This window comes from Aspergillus affinis (assembly GCF_023601865.1).
Source record: "Aspergillus affinis strain CMG 70 chromosome Unknown NODE_70_length_187477_cov_86_774354, whole genome shotgun sequence".
NCBI classification, from domain to species: domain Eukaryota; kingdom Fungi; phylum Ascomycota; class Eurotiomycetes; order Eurotiales; family Aspergillaceae; genus Aspergillus; species Aspergillus affinis.
The window spans coordinates 7,964-32,931 of record NW_026515851.1 but is presented as its reverse complement, the minus strand read 5'-3'; the positions used below and the strand labels follow the sequence as shown (position 1 = coordinate 32,931).

Sequence of the window (24,968 nt, the reverse complement as noted above, 5' to 3'; positions counted from 1 at the left end):
AAAGAAAAGCATACCGTCATAAGCAACATTCAGCCAAGATTCCCCCCCTCCTTGCCGGCTTGATGAATTGTGCAGTTTCTATTGTAGACTACAATCCTAGGCCTAGATGTAGAATATGGTCGTGAAGTACCGCACGAAAATAATTAACAACAAAGCAGCCGGTCTTACCACAGAGAACGAAGGTATATATTCTATGACCATTTATTAGTCGATGATTGAGATATAAACAGTGGCCCCTTTCAGGATTGATGCGCAATTGCGTATCCAAAGATTCGAGTGGGTGAATTCCCTAATTTTTAGCGCCTACGGTTTCTCATTTTGCTTTTTGGGATCCAAAATCGATCCACAGGTCCACTCTGGGGATTCTAGCGAGGTTCTGAGAGGATTCTGGAAGGCCTTGGTAACGCCAAGGTTGTGCAAACGGGTAGTGGGTCAAATCAACGAGGACAAGGTTTGAAGTGGTTAAGCTCAGAGTAATAGTGGAGTTCGATCGGTCCGAGCTGTACGAGGCCTAAGCCATAAGGAGAATGCAAATGAATGAAGTAATACTCTATCTAAAACTTATCCTAGAGTGCAGAGATAATTGAGTGCTTTAGTGTTTGAAGAGGATTGTGGCCTCTGCAAAATATGAGCCTCGGACAGACTAATGTTGTTCCCGGCCTCCGAGCTAATTACATCTCATCAGGAAGGTCCCTGACATGATGTTGTTTGTTGCTACTAAGCGAGTGTTTGCTGAAGATGCCTTTGTCAACGAAAATGATCGCTAGACCACAAAAAGTGTGAACACACTAAGTGGGCTTTATACAGTCTATTTCGGTCTTTTCGGGTTGGATGGTCTTTCTGGCCAAGAGCTTTGGGACTCAATCTGGGCCTTCTGCCAGAGCGTCCGTGGCTTCGCGCGGAACATACTTGAGCCCATCCGACGGCGAGGGACATGAGTACGCCGCAGGCCGTCAAAGATCGTGCGTTTCTGTGGCTGATCTGGCCGACCAAAGATCACTCGAGTGGCAAGTCTGAAAGTATAAATGAATCGACTAACTGACTAACTAACCTCTTCCGAAGCTGAACCCCTTGAGGGTGCCTACATTCTGCCCCAGCTGCAAACCGGAATTGTGGGAACCCGAAAATGTTGCATTCGACACATTCTGCGCCCCTTTGTCCTCCTCCGGAAGAACAATCTTGGACGCCCATTGGGTAAGAGCCCGAGACACCTTCTTGAAGTCCTTGTGATCCTCGCTGTCATACTGGCTCAATTGTAGCTGATTGCGCGCCAGCCGCTCAGGGGGCGGAGCCTCCGGGCTTCGGGCCAACGCCTCATCCACGATCTTCACGTCCTTGCCGCCCAGCGTGGTGCCGGCTCCGGCATAGAAGGCCTCCACCTCGAACTCAGCGCCTGCTTGCTTGAGACCGGCAAAGGCCAGGGGGATGCCGCTGAGCCGATCTAACCGGTCTTTCAGGTCCGACTCCATCGGGATCTCCGCCTGAGCCATTTGGAAATACTTTGTGACTGCCGCCAGCGATCCCGTTCGGAAATGTGGCGTCCCTAGCAGTAATATACCGTGGATATAGCCGATGAGCTCCCTTTTCCTGGGATGTTCTGCAGCTCGGACTAGCGCCTGGACATAATAATATCCTACGTTAGTGGTATTTTCCCGTGGACAGACATATACATGGCCCACGTATGTATACACACGCACGGAAAGAGAGGGGAACGTACATTCTCCAGAACAGTGCCACCGAGACAATGTGCGACGAAAATAATCGGTCTTTCTTCCTATTCTGCTCTGTCAGCTAGCTGGATAAACAGGACACTGGTGGGGCCGGGGGCGGGGGGCTGGCTGGGAAACCTTTTGTTTCTCAGTTCGATGGTCCATCAGCTCGTTGATCAGATCGTTGGAGATGTCAGTGATTTCGTCGTCCTCGTCAAAGAAAGAACCGATAGCCGCTTGATACTCGAAGGAGAGGATGCATGCGTCGGGAACTTTAGCCGGGAGGAGCTTGTCGGGCCAGAAGACATCCGCCTCGGACGTCCACGGTGCTCGGTCGCCATGCAAGCCGTGGACAAACACGATACTGCGGGTGCTTCGGGTAAGTATGTGAATTTTGAATCGAATGGGCTACAAAAGGAGACTAGAGCGATCATACTCAACTTTGGCGTTGGCCGGTTCCCGAACAGCTCGGATAGACATCTTGAAGCACAATGCAAGAGGAGTGACTGGCAGAGTGGAAGCGTGGAAAAATGACAAGCAGACAACAGGATCCATCTTGAGATATATTTTTTAATTTGGCTGTTAATTTAGTCGATTGGGTAATGTTTATTTCATTACCAAAATTACACGATGCGGCTGAAGGACGACCTCAATTTTGATCTTTGCGTTGAGCAATTTCCCTCCATGATTGGGGCTGGCTGACACCTTCGTTCGGCCTTCCCCGACGGCTTGTGCGTCAGGTCCATGCAGGACGTCCAAGAAGGCAAGAACGGCAGTCCTGCTATTGGGCTAAATATTCTCAGTTAATATCCTACCCCGTATAAGGTGGAGGCGAGCCGTTCTATGAGATCTCAGCTATCGATTCCTTCTGGATTGCGGCTGGCCACATATGCGAATCCTCATGTCACCGGCGCACGTGGCAGAGAAAGTGTACCGTCTGAGGAAGACGGACAAGACTATCACCGAGTTAGAGGGGGATACCATCGAGGTTTCCAGGAGAGGGCCACGCTAGTCGCACAGCCTGGAGCGCGCGGGGGTCCTGCTGTATGATGTAGACTATCAGTTCTAATCGAAACAATTACCCCCGCCCTTGAGTGTTCACACGCACCCCAGAGATGCCCAATCGCCGCCTTAGTCTTGTGCTGTACTACTTGGACATGAAGCATGTCGTAGTCTTCTGAATGGGATACTTCATTTGTATGTTGAAGACTATTTGATTTTCGAACCGAAACGGCGGTACAGTATTTTTCAATGCTTCGAGGCCAAGTGGGGGTTGCGCCAGCTGTTCGCTCTCAATTGGTTGGCCAGTTTCATTACATCTCTCACTGTCAGCTCAGCTCTGCACCCTTGGATAGCACATTGTGCGCCATCAGATGAGGGGCTGGACTCTGCTGGCTCCCGAATCTTGGCTTCTCTGTGCCAAATACATATTTCCAGACCTTCTTTACTCTTTCAATCTCGCTCTAGTAACTCACCTCACCCGCTTGCATGGATACTCAGACTCAGGTAGAAATCGCCGCAGGGCAGGCGTCCGATCTCGTCCAACTATGGCAGAGAGCAGTCGAAGACTATGAGAAACGGACCAAGAAAAGTCTGCACCTGGCACAGTTCAGCAACATGGGCCAAATCATGAAGGGCACGGAAGGCTTGTCGAACGAGTTCAAGGATTTCCGGCATGACCGATCGAAAACAGACAATGTGCGGACCGCATTGAAAAACAACCTCTGGCTGATTCAGAAGGTCGTCAATACGGTCGAGGTGGTTGGGACTGCTGCATCGGTAGGTTTCTTATATCATGTTAACAGCGTGTATGCCGTTGAATGCCGATGATGGTTGCCAGGCCTTTCCTCCTGCGATGCCGGCCGGCTTGATTTTCACGGCCTTTGGGCAGGTCATGCAGGTATGATACTCCAGAGGGAAAAAATACTGGTTTAGAATAACCATCTCTATTGACGCCCTCAGTCTTTTGCCACGGTATCTGCCGACTATGACAAGATCATGGGGTTTTTCGACTTCACGCATCGTTTTTTCGACAGGCTCTCGATGATCGAGAAGAAAACTCCACAGCAACAGCCGTTTCAGCGATGTGTTGCTCGTGTCTTCTCAGGCATGCTGACCATTTGTTCCGTGGCCCAGGAATATGCCGAGAAAAAGAGATTAAGTGAGCAGCTTTCCTTGATCACACACTCTCTTGTTGCTTTAGCTGTTGATTCATATTCTTTCATCTAGAGAAGTGGTTTAGCAACTTGATTGATGGATCGGATGGGGCTCTCTCGGGAGCGATCCAGGACATGGAGGAGGCCGTGAATGAGCTGACTCAGGCCGTCGGTCTGGCCACGTTTCGGACTGTTGAGATCCTGGACGACATTGTTCAACGCATGAATGGAAACGTCGAGTTCCTCGTCACGCAAGTTACTGTGATCGATGGGCGCATGGCAGCCATCCAATCCGACACGGGGACGATTCTCGAACAGAATCGGCAGCTGGAACGGAAGCAGGACGCCCTGATCCAGATGCTGGACGAGCAATCCCGGTTATTCAACGACGCGGTACGGAGTTTCGACTATATCCAGATGGGGGCCAATTTTGGACCAAGCTTCCAGACGAGTCTGCTGAAACTGGACGTCGTACGTCTCCGGCTGACCCGATGGGGTCAGTCCGTCGGACTGGCGAACGTCCACGACGATGTGAAACGACTCCAGATGACGAGCCTCACCCCGGAAGATCGAGAGCAGGTCCAAGACCTTCTGGCCCAGGTTCTGGAGCTCTTTGCGGAAGCCGAGGCGGCTTCGAAGCGATTACGAAGGCGCAACCCCAGCGTGCCAGTGCTGAACGCCGCGGAAGAGCTAGACAGCGTCTCAGCCTCACTTCACCAGAAGATGGAAGATCTCGCAAAGAAGCGGCAGGGCAAATCCCAGTTGAAGCAGGACCAATTGACGATCCTGTACGAGGAGAAGAATTTCATCCGACTGATCGACGACATCAGCGAATTGGTGGACGGGTTGGTCGATCTTTTCCCGGGAATCCAAGAAGAACAGTGCAGGCTGTGTGAGGAAGAGGTGTCCGGAATGAACACGAACGAGAGCGTGCTTCCGCTACTGAAAGAGGTCGCTGCTGGCCACGACAAGCTGCTGAGTGACACGGTTGTCAAAGTCGTCCAATCGACCACCGCCTACACCAACAGTGTGGTGTTCTCGGGGGTCAACTCGGGCTTCCAGCTAGGAAACAATTCCGGCAGGATTAGCGGTGTTCGCTTTGGCAGTTCCTAATTACGTCTGGCATGTGGTAACAGTTCAAGATAAACAATGAATCCAATATACTCATATTGATGTCAATCTCCATCTACTATCGTGAACCTCAACAACAATAGTAATCCCGGTGTCCATAAAGAATGAGAGGCAAGTGAGAGAAAGGAAACGGGCGTGCAGCTCTCGAAAGTCATATTGAGATGATGGGGAGAAATCGACTGATGTAAACATTCCACAGCTGCTACAACAAGGAACAACACACAACAAAGGTTGTCGGATGCTGATAAACCGCATCTGACCTGACACTGACAGGACCTGAATCTTCACCAGTCAACCTCCCTGGTTAGCTCCATCCCCACCCCCCTGAGTCCACCGCGATAACCCGCTATACCGTCATGGCTCAAGTGTTTCCCAGTATGTTTGTAAGCTCCGTCGATCAATATTGAAGCTTGAGACTTGACCGTTGTCGAATCCGACAACCACTCGATCGCCGTGCGTATCCCAACGAGTAGCATAGAAATCAGGCAATAGCCGAAGGAAGGGCATGGCCCCATAGCATAACCACTGATCTCGGAGACAGAGGTTCTGCAATGAATCCGAATCCGAATCTGACCTCACTGGCAGCTCCTCCTCTCCTTCTGTCGGGGTGCTCTCGAGTGCTATTGGTCCAATGTCTGTTGCAAGGTATCGGTTGCCTGCGCCAAATTCTACGGCATACACCTGAGCGGATGTCTTGATCTCCTTCCATGGCCGGGACGACTTGATATGGCTACCGACAGCACGCCCCAGATACTTTGAGGCTTTGAGGGATTTTTCGATGCTCCAAACCCGGATGGTTTTATCGGCACAGACTGCTGCGATATGCTGGCTGTCTGATGAAAAGGCCACTGAAAAGATCCAGTCTGGATAGCCTGGTTTGGGTGAAAAGGCCACAGTAATGATGCTGTCTGAATGGCATGGTAGTCTCTTCTGGAAGTCTCCTGTTGCAGCATCCCACAGCTTAATGACTCTATCAGCGGAGGCTGATAAAATTAGCTTGGCATCAGGTGAGAAGGTCAGCTTCGTGACTTGGGTATCGAAGATCTGCTTCGAGAGTTGAATATCGAAGATCTCCGTTGTCACCAGGGTATCAAATCTGCTTGTGTAGCCTGCCATTGTCTTCTGGAGATTGCCTGTGGCCGTATCCCAGAGCTTAATCCTGCCGTTACAATGGCCTGATACGATCTGCTTGCCGTTAGGTGAGAAGGCCACAGTTTTGAACGCGTCGTCGCTCTCAAGTGAGTTCTGGACGTCACCTGTGGCAGCATTCCAGATATTGACTGCATCGGACGAGCATGAGGCGATCTGCCTGTTGTCTAGTGAAAAGACCACAGTCTCTATTGTGTTTAGATGCCCTGCTAGAGTTTTCTGGAGATGGCCTGTTGCAGCATCCCAAAGCTTGATAGTCTTGTCAGCAGAGCCTGATGCAATCACCTTGCCGTCTGGTGAGAGGACCACAGTTGTAACATGCCTTGAGTGGCCTACGGCTTCTTGGATGCCATCTATGGTATTATCCCAACGCTTGATAGCCGAATCAGTTGAGCATGTAACAAGCTGCTTGCCGTCTGGTGAGAAGGCAATAGACATAACTGTCCCTGGATGGCGTTCTAACGTCTTCTGAAGAATTCCTGCAGCATCCCAAATATGGATTTTGCCATTTTCAAAGCCTGCTGCGATCTGCTTACTGTCGGGTGAGAAGGCCACACTACTGGCAGCATCGCTTGCCAGTGTCTTATGGAGGTCCCCTGTTGCAGCATTCCACAAATTGACGGCGTCATTAGAGCCTGATACAATCTGCTTGCCATCTGGTGAGAAGGCCACACTCTGAACCATTTCTGTGTGGCCAACTAACGTCTTCTGAAGGTCACCTGTGGTAGTGTCCCAGAGCCGGACTGTGCAGTCCGCAGAGCCTGATACAAGCTGCCTGTTGTCTGATGAAAAGGCCAGAGTTAAGCATCGCTGTGAATGGCCTTCAAGTATCTTCTGGAGTTCCCATGTAGCAGTATCTAAAAGCATGATAGCTGTAGTATCACGCGACCAACCGAATGCTGCGATCTGTTTGCAATCCGTCGAGAAAGCCCCGGCGTGGAGCCCAAACCCGCCCTCTTCAGGTGGCTGCAAGTGGGAATAGTTGACCTTCGATATGCCGAAGTGGTCGGCTATCTCCTGACGTTCACCTGCGGTGGTATCCCAAAGCATAATAGAGCCATCATAATTGCCCGATATCATCAGCTTGCTATCTGGTAAGAAAGCCAAAGCCGTGATATGCTTCCAGTGGCCTGATGACGTTTTCGGGTGGCTCCCTGATAGTGTCTTCTGGAGGCTACCTGTAGTAGTATCCCAGATCTTAATTGAACCATCGTCAGAGCCTGATGCTATTTGCTTGCCGTCAGGTGAGAAGGCGACCCTCCAGACAGTCTCTGAATGGCCTGCTAATGTCTGTATCATAGGCGTCCACCTGTCCTCCATGGGCGGAGCTCTCCCCAGCCACGCAGGAATTTTGTGCATATTTTCCCTCTTAACAACACTTGATTCAGGACTAAAGATGATGGCAGAGCTGTAGATCTGCAATGGCCAGTGCCACAAAGTGTGGTAGTGTCGCATTAAAAAACGCATAGCATCCTGCACGAGTGCTAACGCTAGAGTGTCATCCTTTGTCAAGTGAATCAGCAAAAACGTACATACCACAGAGATGTTAAAAACCCACTTTCAATATATCTTCCAATGCTTTAAGCGCGTCAATGGCTTTCGGTAGCCTGTCCAACAGGCTTAGGCATTCTAGCCATTCCAACAACTTTGTGTGAAGGAAGATGCTAACTTGACTCTTGTCGGTGTCGTTGCTAGTATTCTTTAGATGAGACACCCAGAACAGGGCTGCATAGTCCACACGGGACAGTAAGCCATTCCTTGGTCCATTTTCCAGAGTTTTCACAGAGTCTCTCGTGGCATCAGGCCGTGGCAGTTTGACGAGGTTGGGTTTGAGACAGTCAGATAAATAAGATAGACAAGCTAGGACAATTTCTTCATGTCCGAAGCGTTCATGCGAGTCGAGTATAGACAGCCCATTCTCTCCAGCTAAGTAATCTCGAGCGGACTGATGAACAAACTCGATGTTGTCTTCTCGCAATCGGATGAATGAAGCACAGCAATCCACCAATGCTCGAATGGTGTCCTCTTTATCAGTTAGGCCAATCACACTAGGAACTTCCTCCACTTTCAAAGGTCGGTATACCGTCATCATGGCCTTGAGCAGTCGCATACACTTCTGTACTTCAGCCCGCTCGCCCTCATTGAGCTGGTTCAATACTCGTTCATAGAAAGGATGTAGACCTGGCGGCAGGTTTTGAACGGTGGACAGAGCCTCATCGCGGCAGACACTCTCAAGTGACTTGCACACCAAGCTTACCCATAAAAAAGTACCCTCCGATCTTTCAGTAAGCTCGGTCTCTATCTCGCTCTTCAGGGTCGCTCCATATCTGTGCTGGCGACTGAGCTCCTCCACTTTCGAAGTAATATAAGCCTTGACAGCCCCAGAAACAGATTGAGAATTGTGCTCCCCGTCCAGACTGATTTGCACCTGGTCATGACCAGCTAATAAGACCCGCTCTGCGCCGTCCCATGGTCGGCTTGTCAACAACCACTTGATCTTGGCGGGATGATCCAGTCCCTTTCGGACGATGGATTTGAGGAAGTCAGCCACGCCGTCATCCTGACACTCATCGAGAGCATCAACAACCATATATACCCTTGAGTACTTGCACCGGGCCAGCATCTCAAAAAGGATGTTCCACAGTGATTGCCACGAGGTTACATCCTCGCTAAAGCCCTCCTGCATGGTGTCCCAACGGCGACGGAGCAATTCTTTAAGCTCCGTTTGCTGATTTACCAGTTGTAGCATCAGTCCCTTAAGAATGGCTTCCAGGGTATTTAGCTCATAGTCAGCATTCTGGCAGAAAAAATAAATCACCACAGTCGATTCATCCTGCACCCGGGCGAGCTCCTCGATCAGGCCGATGGACAACATGGTCTTCCCCTTGCCAGCGCCTCCCTTGATCCAAAGCAGACCGACCTCATCTCCATTTTCCCAAACCTTGTACTGCGGGTCTTGCAGGATCCAGCGGATGGACTGGTGAACCAACTTGTCCTTGCTCTCTTTCAGCCGATTCTTGACAACTAGGGAGTCCGAGCACCGCAAAGCATGGAGACACATTCGGTCGATGTCTTCGGTGGTGTACGCTAGAAGCAACAGCCCCGCGTTTAGCTCCTATTCATTAAATTGGAAATCACAGGGAAATTACCCCGTGGGACATGGAATTCTGCTGTGATTGAACCCTGGTTGTTTCCAATCTGGAGTCCATGGTTGGTCGCATTGAAGGCAGTTGAGGCCATTATCCAAACACCCACTGAGGTGATAGATGGTGCTGGAGGAAAGTTCAGTCGCAGGTCCGCCAGCTGAAGGAGCGCCTGCCGACAAAAACTAGCAATGCATGTGACGTGTCATTTTGTCAAGTACACTTCCAAGAGCACTAGTTAGTAATGTCTAAATCAAATAACTATGGCTAAGCGCGCGGAGTTAAGTTGTTGGCAATCCCACCCCTCACCCCGCCTCAGCCGCATTGCAACACCACGACCCTCCGCCCTCTCTCTGGTTCCCCATCTCAACACCACCCATAACGAAGTTACTTGAACTACACATGTTGGTCCTGTCCGCAGCCTTAGATCAAGGGTTAGATAGAACGCCACGAAAAAGCGTTACTTTCCTCGCATTAGTGCTTGATACTGGCCCCAGTATACTCACCGGTAAGGAAATACAGTTTGACACGGAGAAACGCTGGTACAAGCCTTGCTTGAAAATGGCCTCATTCTGATACGAATCCATGAGATTACGTGATCTAGCGGCTTGGCCCGCACACTCGAACCCCTGAGGAACTTACCCCTTTAAATATCATAGAAGAAGAGATTAATCGTTATGCAAGAGAATTAAGAGCCCTATCATTCAAAACGCATTCGCTCCTTAGTATGCTACGTGCAGGTAGCCGATACAGTGTCATTCTGCCCTCCTTCCCCTGTGCATTTCATAACACATTCTTGGTCCATACAGAAGCCATTCTGGCGGGATATAGTGGCTATCCAGAGGCGCAGACGAACTGCAATGAGGTCAAGGAAGAGACTAGGAAGCATACAAAGAAGAAGATACATGGGAGCCCTGAGCGCCCCGCAAGATTGCCATACTAGCGAGCGAAGCCCTGTTCCCCACACTTTATGGAAGTAGGTGCACAAGGTTACAGAACCTAATGTGGTAATAAGACCAAGCGAGTTTTGGGAGAAGTTTTTGAAAGTGAAGGTCGAAAAAGTCAAGCTTCGGAGGGCTTTTAAAGACCGACGGGTCCGGCTGGAAGAAATTATCGTTGTGGCATCAGTTCTACAATATCGATCCCAACCCAATCTCCACCATCAGTTTGAAAGTGCTGATGTTGATTGGACGGCTGTAGAGGAACAGCTTCTTGACTGGGGTGGCCTGATTAAAAAGGATAAACAGCTCATGCCTGATATTTCCATTGACTATCCAGCAGACGACACTGGCCCAGACCCTAAGCGAAAGGGGGATAAAAGGGGCACAAACTCTACAACAAACAAGACGCTTGCGGATAGAGACGCTCAAATTGTTGTGAACTTACATCTGGACAACGAACAGCGTGGCAGGATCTGTATTAGAAAGTGCGCTGTCCTGGGTCATGCAAAAACAAAGATTGGCATTGTTGGCTGGACCCGAACGGAAAGAAGCATTGCCCCCCTTTGGTAGGAGCCGGCGGCCTTGAGCTTGACATTCATCATGATGTCCTTGGTGAGATTCGGGAGCAACTGTATGCCAAAGAGGAAAAACAACGAGAAAAGGCGTTAAAACGTTAAAACCCTCGGAAAGTTATCCGGCTGAACCAGGGCATTCTATCAATATCAACGTTATGCCATCACAATCTCCCCAGCCGTCAGTGCTTGCTACACCGACCGATAACCCTCCCTCAAAAGGGGTTTCGGAGCCCGTTGATTCCATAACGTTTCCTGATGTCCCACTGGAGGTGGCCGTGGAGGAGTACAGTAGATGGCAAATATCACGAGTGGTATCTCAGAGATATCAGGACGGTATTGACAAAGCTCATGATGTTGCTCTAGAAAATGGTCTGGATCTAAAACAGATTTACGGGGACCAAGACCCTGACTTTTTCATCAAACATGGCGTGAAAATCGGCGTTGCACGTCAATTTGTTAATGAAATACCCAAGCGGGCCGATGAACACTGCTTAGACTGTTGACAAGTTTAAATATATTGAGACTTCATCTGCATTTTGTTGAACGCGAGTATTGGTACTGAAGGCATCTCGTTGTATACACATGGATGGTCACATGCCTAACGAAATCGTTGGGAAGAGCGGACAGGTTTCCATATACACCTGTTGAAACAAATTGCGGTTTGCACACACCTCACCCCGATTCTAAGCACCGTGCTTAGAATAGATTTACAAGAGCTCTCTCGAATACTAATACCCAGTTCTCATTCCGGGCACCGTGCCCGGGATCAGGGACGTCCGCCCACTGCCAGCCACACCTAACCCAACCGCTACGCGCCACGACGCATCGCTGCGATAGCAACACATAACCCCCAACCAGGCGGGCCTCTTCAAGCCGTTTTTCTGGAGACAACTACCGCAGCCTCTATTAGGGTTGCTGAGGGCCAGAGGATATTCAGCCCGATAGCAGCCTTTCTTGACAAATACCGGAGCTAGCCAGGCCTTGCGCCTTACCAGCGAGGTGCGCTCGACGCGCTCAGCAATGACCTGGCTGATATAGCCTAACGACAATTTAATGCCTATATCAGCGGTGTTCCCTTGACCTTGACTACACCCTCCTCTGCCCCTGCCCCTGCCTCTCTCCCCCCTTCTCCCCCCATCTCGCCCCCTCTCCGGTCTTGCTCAGTCGACGTACGCAACCAATACCAAAGGCCCTACCACACCTAAGCCCAGTACCAAGCTAAAGACTATAATCCCTGCTCTAAACCAGCAGCCTGACTCTCACCTCTTTGTACGCCTCCTGCCGAATCACATTGCCAAAAATATGGACGCATACGCTATTTATACTAGCCTTCGCTCCCATCTGAGTACCAATAACAAGGTAGTCAAGGGTATCCAGTCTATTAAGACTGGATTTGCCCTACTACCTTTATCCCCTGAAACTCTTGCAGCTCTAGAGGTACAGAAAGAGACTATCTCTACTTTCTTTGATACCTGCTAGATCGAGCGCAGCTCCCGCTGGATTTCTTACCGGGTAACAAATATACCAAGAAAGGTCGGCCAGCTTAATGCAAGTCAATTCTCTATAGTCTGTGTTAACCCGAAAATACTATTAGCTGAAGTGGCCAAAGCTATTAGCCTCACCCTAGTTAATGTGACTGAAACTGCTGCTAATGCTTCTAATAAAAATACAATCTCTTCATGCTGGTTGTAAGGCACTGACCTCAAGAAACGTGGGATATACTTTTGGGGAAGACCAAGATCTTACTTGCTCTTTCTTATTCCGTACCGTTCATGAATTGACAGACAATTGGCTTCCAGGCTCAATAACACAGCCGAAATTGCCGGACCTTCTATTTTCCAGCATGTATCACCCGCAAATCATATATAAAGAAAAATACTCAATCGACTCTTGCAATCGACACTATGTGATGCTGAAGGCACAGTTCGATATACGTCATATCTGCAAGATGAAAGAACTGTAACGGACTCCTGTGGGTTATTGCTATCGAGCAAGAAGGTCCGCCAATGAGGGTTGCGGCGCACAATGGCTAAAATTTGAGAGAATATTGGTGATATCAAGCCTTTCGAGACCGCACACGTGAGTGAACAGACGGCTCGACGATATTGTCCAGAAATAGGTCTAATAACTACTGCTTTCTAATGTTTCCAAGCGAAATCATCTTATTCTTGAAGCTGACTACGAGAGATAGTTTCCACCGGGCGTTCTGGCAAGGATTGTTTGGTCCGGCGCAGGTTCCCTCTCCTTCTCCAGCGCGTCTAGACGCTGCGTCCACTCAGGAAAACGCAAACGCAAGTGGCATTGTCGCTGCCGAACTTTTGAGAAACACGGATAGTTATCCTCTTAGAAATGTCCCCTGGGCTTAAACCGGCGTGCCAGTAGTCCGCGATCTGGTTCATGATGGCATGATCATCCATGTCATCTGTGACGCCGTCGGTTACCAGGGCAATATGATATCGGCGATCCTCTCGGAGATGGACCCTCCGCAAGAATGTCTGATTAGATAACGGCCCATCTGCATGATCGGAGGCGGTGACCCGGAACGCACCAGGCACCGGAGGGCTTCCTTAATGTACAGGTCTCCCGAGGCTCGTGACATACTCAGAGGGCCCGAACTCCAGTCGATTTTAGGGCGCTTTGTGCATGTTGTAGTGCAAGCCCGCATACCTAGTCTTGGAATCCCGTCTCCATCTACCGCGATGGATCCCCCAGCTTCGACGATCCGGCGCCTCCCCGAAGGATTGGCAGGCCTGTGGGATTCCGTCAACCGCTTCTGGACGGATTTGGCGTCGTACAAATGGTCATAATATGGTCCATAGGCTCCTCACCATGCACACTTGACCTTCACTGCCCCACTCAGAAAGCAGGACATGAGAGTCAGCAAGGTTGCCAGCCACCAGGACTCCCGTGGTCAGATCCACCAAGCAGACTGCGATCGCGGAGCCATATTTCATTTGGCGGCTTCTATTCAAAAGCGCTTCCTCCTCCCGAATAACCTTTCCCAGTGCACATTCCTATTTCCCGTCAAGGAGTTCTGGGATGTTTGCGAGTAGGCTGGGGATGTGCTTTGCTGCGTGCTTGGACACTGTGGCAGAAATATGTGGGTCTAGTTAGTTTTAGCCTAGCTTCCGGTGTGCATCAGCACCCCTGAATAGACTCGACTCCTCCATGCTTCCACACAGGAGACATATCACGTGTGTTGGGTCCACCTCTTTAGGTTTAGCGTATTCCTCTACTCTTTCCCTCTTCGCCTCGCCCTTTCCAGGACAAGATTGGACCCTGACAATGTTCATCCCAAGCTTCCTCTTTTGCGATGACTGATGCACACCCTGTTGCTCCATCGCAGACCTCCAGCTTACATCCAAATGCGTGTGTTCCCTGCGCCACTAGAAAAGTAAAATGTGACAAACAGAAGCCCTGTTCTTCTTGCGTCCGCAGTCGCGCACAATGCATTTATCCTCTGCGCCCGAATCGACCGCGGAAGCGTAAGAGGGGAGAGATCGAAGAGACTCTCATTGACAGATTGAAACAATATGAGGGAATGCTGCAGGCTGCAGGTGTTGTGTTCAATGTACTGGATGTCGATGGTCTGGAAGCAGGGTCTGATGGGAATGGAATGAAGAATATCGTTGAACTTGGAAGTGACCAGCTCAAGACCTCATCTGAACCAGCTCATTCAGGAAGAAATGAAGCATCTAAAATCGATCGGCCGATCGGTGGGGTGGTGATGAAGGATGACGGGGGAAGTTTTTATGACCATTCGATGCTGATGACCTTGAGCAAAGAGGTGTGTTGTTCTTTTCATTCTGCTAGCTGAATGCGAAATTGACGAATCTAGCTCACCCCTGGTGTCAATCATACTGAGTTATCAAGTGACTTTGATACTTATTCTTTGATCCCGCAACTTGTTCTAGGCCCCGGCCAAGGAGACGCCGATTGCCAGCTGCTTTCTCCTGCAATGGCCGATGAGCTATGGTCACTATTTTGGTCCCATGTTGACCCTCTCACAAAAGTAGTACCAATCCAAACATCGAATCAGCTTAAGGAAGAGGGCTCCCACAAAAGATCAAGCGGCTCAATGGCTCTATTGCAGTCAATCTATGCCTGCGCTGCTATGTCACTGAGTGAGAACGATTTTCAATCCAAATTCGGCTGCGATCGTTCAAACCTACTGAAACAGACTACAAGAATCGCAAAACAAGTGCTAGTAAATGCCTACTTTTTCGAATCACTGGATCTTACCACCTTCCAAGCGTTTGTACTCTTTCTGGTAAGCAGCTCACCGCTACATAATTTGCAAACTATTGACGTCAATAGACCGCCATACAGTGCACTTCGGAGTCGTCTTTCTTCTGGTCCCTCCTTGGAATGGCTCTCCGTAAGGCGCAGACCATGGGGCTTCATCGGGACGGAACCTTTCTGGGGCTTTCTCCTTTTGAAACAGAAATACGTCGTCGCGTCTGGTGGTATCTCGTCAGCCTAGATGTTCGTGCTTCCGAGATGGCGGGCTCTAGGAACTCTATCATATCCCAAGCTTGGGATACCCGAATGCCTTCAAATATCAACGACGAAGATATGGACCCCACAATGACGACCTTGCCGAAGGATCAGACAGGGATAAGAGATATGAGTTTCTGTCTCTTCACCTACGTGACTATTGATGCACTCAGATCCGCTGAGCTGAAGAAATCGACCGATACTTTGTTGAATGTCAGGTCCCAGATTACACTAACCAAGGAACAATTCTCGGAGCTGAGAAGGTTGCTTGAAGAAAGATTCTTGCGCTTCTGTGACCCTGTGATGCCATTGGACCTTTTCCTGAGTATCATGGCGAGGTCTACTCTTTGCAAACTCGAAAACAAAATACGGTTCTTCGCGCCTGGAGCCCCAAAAAAGGGGCCATCGATCCCTGACTCATGGTACGCGTACGGTTTTCGGATGTCGGAATACGACAAGATGATGCACTCGAACGAGCTTCTACATGGATTTCTCTGGTATGCTCATGGAAACTTTTCATGGGGCGCCCTGTTTGGTCTCCTGCGATCGATCAGTACCAGCGAATGGGGCGAGAAAGAAGAGAAGGGGTGGCAGTCTGTACAAGACACGTTTCAAAATTATCCGGAGCTCTGGCGTGAGGACAAAGGTTTGAATCGATTTGTTGGGACCCTGACACTCAAGGCTTGGGATGCGCGGAAGGCGTCGACATATGGCTCTGCAGAGGAAAACAACACCCCGGAGTTTATCAAATCGCTTATCGCAAAGCGCAGAAAATCCATTGGCTCTCCAGCGACAAGTGCTCTGGATACATCCCCGGGAAAGAATGTTTCGGAAGCACACTTAGCCAGTGCCGGCTCTGCCATTCAAGACTATCCTGGGCAGCCGCAATCTTGGAGCGACCCATGGTCTAATCTATTATATCCGAATGCCGCAGATCGGGATGTTGATTTTGAGTCTTGGTTAACGTGAACAAATGCAATTTTGCTTTCTATGGACAATAATTATACAGAGTGAAGATTTTCAAACAGCCTTTCAACGCCCTGGCACTGAGTCTCACGGGCTTTCAATCAAACAAAACATGTCTCTGCCACCTTGTTGGATTAAAGGTCTTCCTTTTCCGACTCCTGGTGGTCATCTACCTCTGCAGTTCTCATGTCCTTCCACTCCACGAACAGCGCCACAACAACCCCAACACCCGCAAGAGCAGCGGCAAGATAAAATACATTAACCACAGCGTCGTTGTAAACATGAAGCAGTACGCTCATTTTGTCAGAAGAGACTGCGTCACGCAGGTCTGTGGCTCCCGATTTCACGATCATAGACGCGTCGACATCTGGCAGCTGTGACTTCACGTTATTGATCAATTCCTGGGACATGATATTCTGAGCGATGGAGAGAAACACCGATCCTCCGAGCTGTTGGCCAAAGAACAGCAAAGAAATAGCTGGAGGGACTTCCGATTTGGGTAGCACTGCCTGGACAGCATTCGACCCATGCTGCATGCAACATCCCAATCCAATGCCGAAGAGGACCTGGTATCCGATCCATTTGGGGTGTTCTGTCGAGACGGTGAACGTGCTGAGAAGTCCGGCACCGACTGCCATCAATACTGCTCCGGCTATCATGAATGGTGAGGGATAGCCCACGAGCTTTGAAACCAAGGCGCCGGATAGAATTGATCCGAGGACCAGAGCGATCAGAAGGGGAAAGCTCATTTCGCCGGATTTCACCGCACTGACGCTTTTTATACCCTGGAACCAGATGGGAATGTAATAGATGACGGTCATCATGGCTCCTCCTATACAGTTCGAGAAAGCGAATGCAGCTGCCACCGTGCGCTGCTTGACGGTCTCCGTCTTGATCATGGCTCTGTCGCCTTCAAGGGCCTGATCGATGCCGAAAGCGATAAAGAGGACCCCGCTCATCACTAGCAAAGCAATGACTCTTCCGGAACTCCAAGGGTAGGCCGATCCTCCCCACTGCAGAGCTAGCAGCAAACAGACCACCGCAGGAACGAGCACACAGAAACCCAAGGGATTAAACTGAAGTACCTTATCCAACAGCGACTGTCTCCCTGCTTGTGCACCTGCACTCTCATCCCCTTTCTTCCCACCTCGCTCCTCCTGCTTCGGAAAGATGAAAAAGATGATCACTAGTACCACACCTCCAATCGGCAAATTAATCAAAAAGCACCACCTCCACGATGCATGCGTTGTCAAGGCACCACCCAACAGTGGTCCCGCAACCGCCGACACCCCAAAGATGGCACCCAAGAACCCGGTGTACATCGCTCGTTTTGACAACGGTACGGCCTTCACTATCAAGACCATCGACCCGGAGAAGATGCCCGCAGACCCGAAACCCTGAATGGCGCGTCCCACAATGACGGCCTCGGAATTCGGCGCCCCGCCGCATACCGCAGAGCCGACTTCGAAGATGACCACGCTGGTGATGTAGACGATCTTAGCTGGGTAAATCTTATAGAACATGCCTAAGGGCAATTGCATCACGCAGCCGGTGAGCATGTACGCGCTGCCGTACCAGGCGATGTCTTCGAAGGAGTGGAATTGGTTCGTCATGCTGGGGATAGCGGTGGCGATGATAGTGCGATCCTATTACCAATGGTTAGTGAATCATTAATCTTGCTGTTGGACGATTCCGGGCTCTACATAAAGGAAAAGGGAAGGGGAAAGATAACTTACCAATGAGACCAAGAACATGGAAAGACAGATCGAAGTCATCACCACAGCCAGCGCCACACCCTGGAGACCCTCTGGCTCGGGGACGTGGCCATTAGCAGGGCCGATGCCATCATACCCTTCGTCCCGACCTTTCTCTTCGTCCATATTTGGTCGTCGGATCTCAATTGAAGGTTTCATATTGAGACGCAGTCGCCGGAGTTTCGCAAAGTAGATAGTATGGATAGGATAGTAAGTAGATGCTGTTGAACAAAGAAAAGATAAAACAAAGTCGACCAAAGATAAATCGATCGAACCAAATCTGCTGTTATCGAATTTCTTCTCTTCTACATTCCTACAAGACAGCGAAACCTCATTTATATACAACCCCCTTAAAGTAACCCAACAATAAACCCAGTCTCTGATCCTCCCGGATCGAGAGACGCTATTACCGTATGTGGTTAGATCCGGGAGCTCGGGACCAATCGGGGTGGTTTGTTCGGGCCCGAGTGCTCAATCCTCCCGAGATTTTGGACATGTTCGCGACCGAGAGGTTTTTCTCAGTTGGTCGTTATGTGGTGGTTGATTAAGAACTGATTTAAGCGTGAGTTTACTCTATGGATGGTTATTGTATGCTTATATTGTGGAAATCTTCTAATAGTGATGTTGGAAATGTGGTATTATGTCGTCAACCGACGAATATATTCTCGTGCTCGCGCACCCGGGTTTCATCCTTCTTTAATTTTTCATCATTATCTAGTCAAAAACAACCAACACAGTTAAATAACTTTTCCAATCCCATATAGGAGTTACTTTACCATAGTAAAGAGGAATAAATCAACAGCTGATGTCCATCCAATTGCTCTGCGTCTAGAAAGAGAGAGATTGCTGACCTCAAAGGCTGCCGGAAATTTCGCCCGGGCACGTTCGATGATTGAATAATCCCATGTCATAATTCTGTTGCGTTTAATAAATTTGTGTATGAGATGACTGAGCTCCAAGAATATCGCATACTCTGTTCTATTACGTATAGACTATATGATGTGAATAGCAACCATCTTTCTATATGTGGTGAGTTGAGCATGATAAAAGGAATATTAAACGAGCATTATTCAGCAACAAGGCGTTAGGAGATATAGTCGGCTATTGAAGAGCTCTCTGGTTTGAAGGTGAATATGATCTATTCTTCTATTCTCTTAGATATGCCATGCCCTCATTATCAAGTGCAGGATTTGGAACATATATAGAACAACTCGGGAGTCCAATAACCTGACCTATCAAAGGCATTTTATCAGGATCACAAAGATCTCTTAGAGTGTATGCACATTCCCTTTTCAGAAACATTCATCTGGCTGAATAATGTGAGTGTAAGTCTGCACAAGCATAACGCCAATCCGCTCTGTGTATCTCTATTAAGACTACTGTTTGTCAAGGCAATGTAGAGACTGCGATAAAGAATCCATCACCATTTCAAGACAAACACTAAGATCCGCAACAGTTGAACTAAACTAACACCATCACATAATATAAATTACCTCCCGACTCCGTGAAGAGAATAAACAACTCAGAAATCCAATATCAACTCTCCTCCACAGCATGGCTTAAGCCCAACATCAACAATACAATACAAACAAACAACAACCCACCCCTCCCACCAAGCCATTTAAATCAAACCAAGGACCAAGCAGCCAAAAGCGTGGAAACTTCCATACCTGTAAATGCAAGTACCCTACAGCTTACGGTAGATATCATCCATCATGTGGTCTGATTTCTTAGCATCGGTCCGAATCCAAATTGCCAGCCCACTCTCACCTTCTCTTTCGTTCTTCTTCCTTTGGATCCACATCATGAAGAGCTACACTGTAGGATGGCTGGCAAATAATGTGATAATAATAGAATGCAGATACTCTAAGTATATACACATGTCTCCTGATCTTCGATATTGACCTGATAGGCCCCCCAGATAACCAACCCAAACCCCATTACAACAACAGACAAGCAAAGCACACAGAGAAAATACCTCACCATCAAAACATCTCATCCCCCTAATAGCCCCCAAAGTCTAAATACCCAGACATCACCAGACAGAAACATAAGTAGACACCCAAACCACCTAAGTAACCAACCCAACCACATCCCAAACAACCAGATTTCAAACCCGCCCTGCCTTGCCTTACCTTATCCCACCTCACCTCACTCCTTCAATTAAAGCAGTATCCTGGACTGCAATCCCCTACTTCCCGAAATACAGTAAGCTTCACATCTATCCATTCATCCTTCAGTACACACACAGCACCCACGTATGAATCAACCCGGTCCAGAAAACAAACAAACAAAAATCCAGCCCACCAGCTCTACACAAAGAGAGTATGCAAGCCCCCACACAATCAATTCAATGCGTCAAATAGAATGAAGGAAAATGGACAGAGAATAGGTACCACGCTGTTGAAAGGAAGTTGTTAATCGGGCTGGGCGGGGACTGAATATTTCCTCCCTCTCTATCCGTGGTAACTAAATGATGAGGTGGGTGCCTACTGTGTACATACATACATACATACATACATACATACTGTCTATTGTACATAGATGAAGAAGGGTAGGAGCGTCTAGGTCTAGAGACCTGTCTTTGTGGTTGGCTGTCTGCTTTTGTTCACCGGATAGATGGGTAGATGCGTTGGTCGGTTGAGTTGGGAATCGGTTTCTTTTATTCAGTCATGTCATCTGTTTCGATTACATTATTGTGCTTATTAGGTAGGTATTTATACTGTTAAGCAAGCAGGTACATAAAAGAGTCGTTGAGAAAGAGAAAGGTACACTTCACGTCGCCATCACTACCTAGGCTAGATTAGTCGCTACAGTCTACATAGTCTATACATCGGACCGCAAGAAACCTGCCTCGCCGTTATGATCGACAAGGCAAGGATTTTTGTACGACTCGCCTCCCGGTCTCGAATGCAATAACGCGAATTTGGCAGGTTTCAACGCCCACAAGTATAAATCTCCGGTCGCACACGCTGGTCGAGAAGGTTTTTCGTGCTCGGGCATTTGATATCGCAGAGCTGGTTGGGTTAGCTGACGTGATAATCATGGGCAGATGGGTTTATTTCGGGGGGAAAAGGAAATGGAAGAAGACAGGGACGGTTAGAATGTGAAGGAGTGGCCAAGATCAGCAAGACAACACATAGATAGGAGAGGTCGATGGGAATAACTTGACAGCATTAATGGCCTGCTGCAGGACCCGGAACAAGCATCGCATCGCATCCTCGGGAGATTTCACGGTATCCTACAGGATGGACCTGTAGTCGAGGCACGGGGCACAGAGTGACACTGCATGCATGGATTTCATCCGGATTCTTCCATGGTGTATTTCCCTTTTCTGCATTCCTTATCCATGTTCATCCGTCAAGTCTCGTCACGAGTGACACGATCAAGGATGGTCCAAACTTCCATTAGCCTTGAGTGTTTTTTGGGTCTCCAATTGGAGTCACTAACATCGCGCCCTGTAACCTTCCCCCTGCAACCAAAGCTAGAAGGAGTAGTAGACCTGGCCACAGTAGCTAACTAATGAGTTAGTTAGTCAACTCCTGGGCGATTAGATAACCACGGAGTACATCACACCGAACGCGCCTCGACTCGCTGGGAAGGCCGTGGCGGCCCTCGACATGCAGAACAATCTTACATACATGGTGGCTGCTAACCGGCTTTGGGCTAGACCAGTACCACTAATGTAGGTATTTGGTCCTATCACCGTCCAGAGGACGTGATCGGCCTTTCTCCGGCGTAACTTTCTCCTGTGCATAAGGTGACATGGAGGGACTGGTGGCTCCCGATGGTCTATCCTGGGTGGACGGATGCGCATTGTGCAGCATGCACTAACACTTTGCAGTAAAGTCAATAGCAAGCTGGCAAGGTTCGCAGCGATCCATTGATGAATTGTGAGTGTCTCTGAGTTTTGGGGGGGTTCCATTTTTGCCTCCGTCTTCAACTCGGCCTGCAGGGACCAGGGATGGGCTTGTGCGTTATATTCATATGGAGGGTCATTTCCCACTTACCTAGGTTGATTCTGCACTGCGGGCCGTGGCGCTGGCAGGTCTCCATCTGTTCCCGACAGTCGCGAACATAATCGCCAGTGTCGTACTTAGATTAGGTCTCCGACGAGAGTTTGAGGACGGGTTTTCGCATACGGAGTACTCGGTCGAAACAATTCCACATACCACTCCCCGGCAAAGTACTAACCGGTTAGTACAGAGTACAACCAACGCAAAACTAAGAAAATCCAATTATATCTCACACCTAAACCTCCTAGCTTTAGCGGCGGGATCGTCAAGGCTCAGCCGCAGCAGGATCCACTTGTTCAGGGCGAAGATGAAAAACCGGGCAAGAACAGTCCTATTATTCGTAGCTACCGCAGTAACCGTACGACGGGGGGGTGAACGTCAACCATTTTCGGAGTAGCGAGGTCTCTTCCTCTCAGAATGTCCATGCGGAGGCACCAGGAACGGTTTAATTTCTCGAGTAGTCGTGGTGGATGGGTGGTGGCCCGGGTCCTGCGCCGGCGTCTGGGCTCGCATAGTTAGCTTTGTTGGTACCCGTACTTCTGTGGGCGATGTTACGAATCCTGCAGCGGTTGGACGTGCTGTCCCCACTGGGTGTGGGAACGCTAATTGAGAGGCCGTAGGAGCTCTCCTAGTCTCAAGCTGCGACGGCGATGTGCACGATAAGTGAACGGGACAGGTGGTTGGGAATGGGTCTGGCTTGTAGCCCTGTCGGTGGGACGGATCAGAGATATAGAAGAAAGTGAGCCCCGTACTTACGCAGAATATCATCGTGATTACAACTGATCACAGAGCTCACAATCAATCGGCGAGTTTTATCTTGCCGGTCCGTTGATTAGTGCATCCAGTGGATCCCCTGTTGATGCAACATCCTGTCTACCACTCTTTCTAGTTTCTGCTAATAATGTCCACCTATGATGACCCTTGTCACTCGGATGGCGTGCTACCTAGTGCGTGCGCTCTGCGTACGGAGTAGGGACTAGGGACTAAAATCCGCTATCTGATGGGCGCTCCTGGATCAAATTATCATATAGCTGCACAAATCACTTGCGCGTAGGAGTAGTTTCAAACTTAGATGGTTACTTCAGCTTCATGGAGCCCCAGGCGAAGGCAAAAATACAACTTACTGTCCGTATTATAGGCATGGGTGTTCCAATATGGCAGAATGGCACGGACAGCACCGTGCGTTTAAAATGATGCCATCGTGCATGAAGAACCTATCAATAGTACCAGTCACCCCAAGCCAGCTCGGAGATTTCTTGTCTTCTTTCACCCGCAACCGGCGATAGACGGTATCAGATCGACAATGTGATTGTGTCAAGAAAAGAAGGCCAAATAAGAAAACCTGAAAAGAGCGCAGTATGCGACGCACTGCGATTCGGTCCTCCGCCGCATGCACCTCTCATTTAATCTCGTTGGTCCGTGTTCCTGCTGTGGCCCGGCCCCGTCGCCAATCGAAGCTTGCGAGATCGTTGTGGGCGCTCGGGTGTAACCGTTCTTTCCTTGGCCCTCTATCATTCTTGCTGTGTCCCCGATGGATGTCTTCATGGCCATTGGCGTTTCCGATCAAAATTTGTTTGATAAGGGACAGGGGGGGTGGAAGTGGGTTCTAGTTTGAGCCCAAATTCGAACCCAAAAATGAGGTGACACGAGGGTGGGTGTCAACGCTCAAGGGAGCATTGAATTCGCCGAGAATAACGGTTGATTGCGCCCAATAAGCATGTCCCATGGAAACGCTTGAGAGACGCGACCGGAAGATCATCATGTAATCGACAACGATGAGAGTCGTATGACATGACGGGTTGGGGATCAGGGAGTATATAGAACGGCGAGGGCACTGCGTCAGGGGTGGCAACAATGAAGAAGACTCGACTTGACTTCTCGCAGATCAAAGATGGACACGTTTTAGAGCATCGTTAGCACGTAGCCATGTACGCCGTAGGACGGAGTACGATGTGTCCAAAATCCAAACATCCCATCGAGGGAGGAGCGCTAGCCGGGACCACCTGACTCGGCCGTAGCTAAACTCAACGCGTCAGGTGCTCGGCCCTGCGTGGCCTGAGGTGTCGAGGGTCCGAGACCACCCGCGGAGGGCCGTGCGACTACGGTGGACAGACGTGGCCAATCCAGGCCACTGCTGGCATACGAGTCATGAAGAGCTCGACGGGATGCAAGGTAGGTATCTTTCCTTCTCATCGCCCAACTCCGTCTGAGAAATCGACCAGGGTTTAGGGGGCAACAACGACAAGAAAGCAGGCAAATCACACAACAAAGAGCATCCGATCTAGATTCACCCTGCCGCGTCTGATGCACCGGAGATTAACAACGTCATAGCGTGGGATGGAACGTTGCCCCAACATGCAAACGACGGCGGCTAATCCTAGACTTGTCTCACGGCCCTCGTGCAGACTCCCTGCGGCGTCGTTCACCCGTTTCGAATAATCGTCCTCGTCTGCTTGCCGGGGCCAGTGAGAAGGGCTGGAAATAAATTCACCCTTCGCAAATCATACGGAGCCGTTCAGACCGGGGACGTCCAGACGTGCGCCTCGCTGTCCGCAGACGCTGTACTCTCTCTGATCGGAAGTCCGCGAAGGCTACTGTGCACTCCGTACGCATAACGCTTCTCGATTGGCACGACCCGCTATGCCACGTCCACGGCGACGAGGGCGGAATGGAAGTATATTTCGAGCCGGGCAACGCCGTGGCCATGGCTAGGTTCGCTTTGTTTGCGACGATTACCTCGATCCTTTGTTCGACGGACTTGCCACTAGGGTTGCGAGGACTTTTTTGTTCGTCGCATCCTATCGGGCTCTGGAGGCGCAAAGGTGCCAAGCCGTCCGAATTTTATCCTCTTTCGTCTGTCAAGAAAGCCAAAGATCAGCAGGACCACGACCCCCCGTTGGTGTTCGCTAAGTTCTAGAAATTCGAGCCGTG

The 24,968-nt window shown here is 49.6% G+C and overlaps 5 protein-coding genes across 5 annotated transcripts; 2 read left to right on the top strand and 3 right to left on the bottom strand.

Moving 5' to 3' along the window:
• Nucleotides 1-808: 808 nt before the first annotated feature.
• On the bottom strand, nucleotides 809-2,264 carry KD926_009720 (uncharacterized protein; the record flags this gene model as incomplete). Its single annotated transcript, XM_053102196.1, has 5 exons — nucleotides 809-999; nucleotides 1,052-1,616; nucleotides 1,718-1,774; nucleotides 1,848-2,082; nucleotides 2,146-2,264. 5 exons carry the CDS (start codon nucleotides 2,262-2,264, stop codon nucleotides 809-811), a joined length of 1,167 nt encoding a protein of 388 aa, XP_052954259.1.
• Nucleotides 2,265-3,197: 933 nt separating this feature from the next.
• KD926_009719 (prion-inhibition and propagation-domain-containing protein) lies at nucleotides 3,198-4,978 on the top strand (the record flags this gene model as incomplete). Its single annotated transcript, XM_053102195.1, has 4 exons — nucleotides 3,198-3,488; nucleotides 3,550-3,609; nucleotides 3,672-3,870; nucleotides 3,939-4,978. 4 exons carry the CDS (start codon nucleotides 3,198-3,200, stop codon nucleotides 4,976-4,978), a joined length of 1,590 nt encoding a protein of 529 aa, XP_052954258.1.
• Nucleotides 4,979-5,350: 372 nt separating this feature from the next.
• Nucleotides 5,351-9,385, bottom strand: KD926_009718 (uncharacterized protein; the record flags this gene model as incomplete). The annotated part of the gene is made up of 3 exons (XM_053102194.1): nucleotides 5,351-7,648; nucleotides 7,704-9,232; nucleotides 9,295-9,385. 3 exons carry the CDS (start codon nucleotides 9,383-9,385, stop codon nucleotides 5,351-5,353), a joined length of 3,918 nt encoding a protein of 1,305 aa, XP_052954257.1.
• Nucleotides 9,386-13,674: 4,289 nt separating this feature from the next.
• Nucleotides 13,675-16,270, top strand: KD926_009717 (fungal specific transcription factor domain-containing protein; the record flags this gene model as incomplete). The annotated part of the gene is made up of 4 exons (XM_053102193.1): nucleotides 13,675-13,853; nucleotides 14,243-14,591; nucleotides 14,643-15,074; nucleotides 15,134-16,270. 4 exons carry the CDS (start codon nucleotides 13,675-13,677, stop codon nucleotides 16,268-16,270), a joined length of 2,097 nt encoding a protein of 698 aa, XP_052954256.1.
• Nucleotides 16,271-16,401: 131 nt separating this feature from the next.
• On the bottom strand, nucleotides 16,402-18,180 carry KD926_009716 (MDR family MFS transporter; the record flags this gene model as incomplete). The annotated part of the gene is made up of 2 exons (XM_053102192.1): nucleotides 16,402-17,913; nucleotides 18,004-18,180. The coding sequence occupies 2 exons, from the start codon at nucleotides 18,178-18,180 to the stop codon at nucleotides 16,402-16,404; spliced, it is 1,689 nt and encodes a 562-aa protein (XP_052954255.1).
• Nucleotides 18,181-24,968: the final 6,788 nt, after the last annotated feature.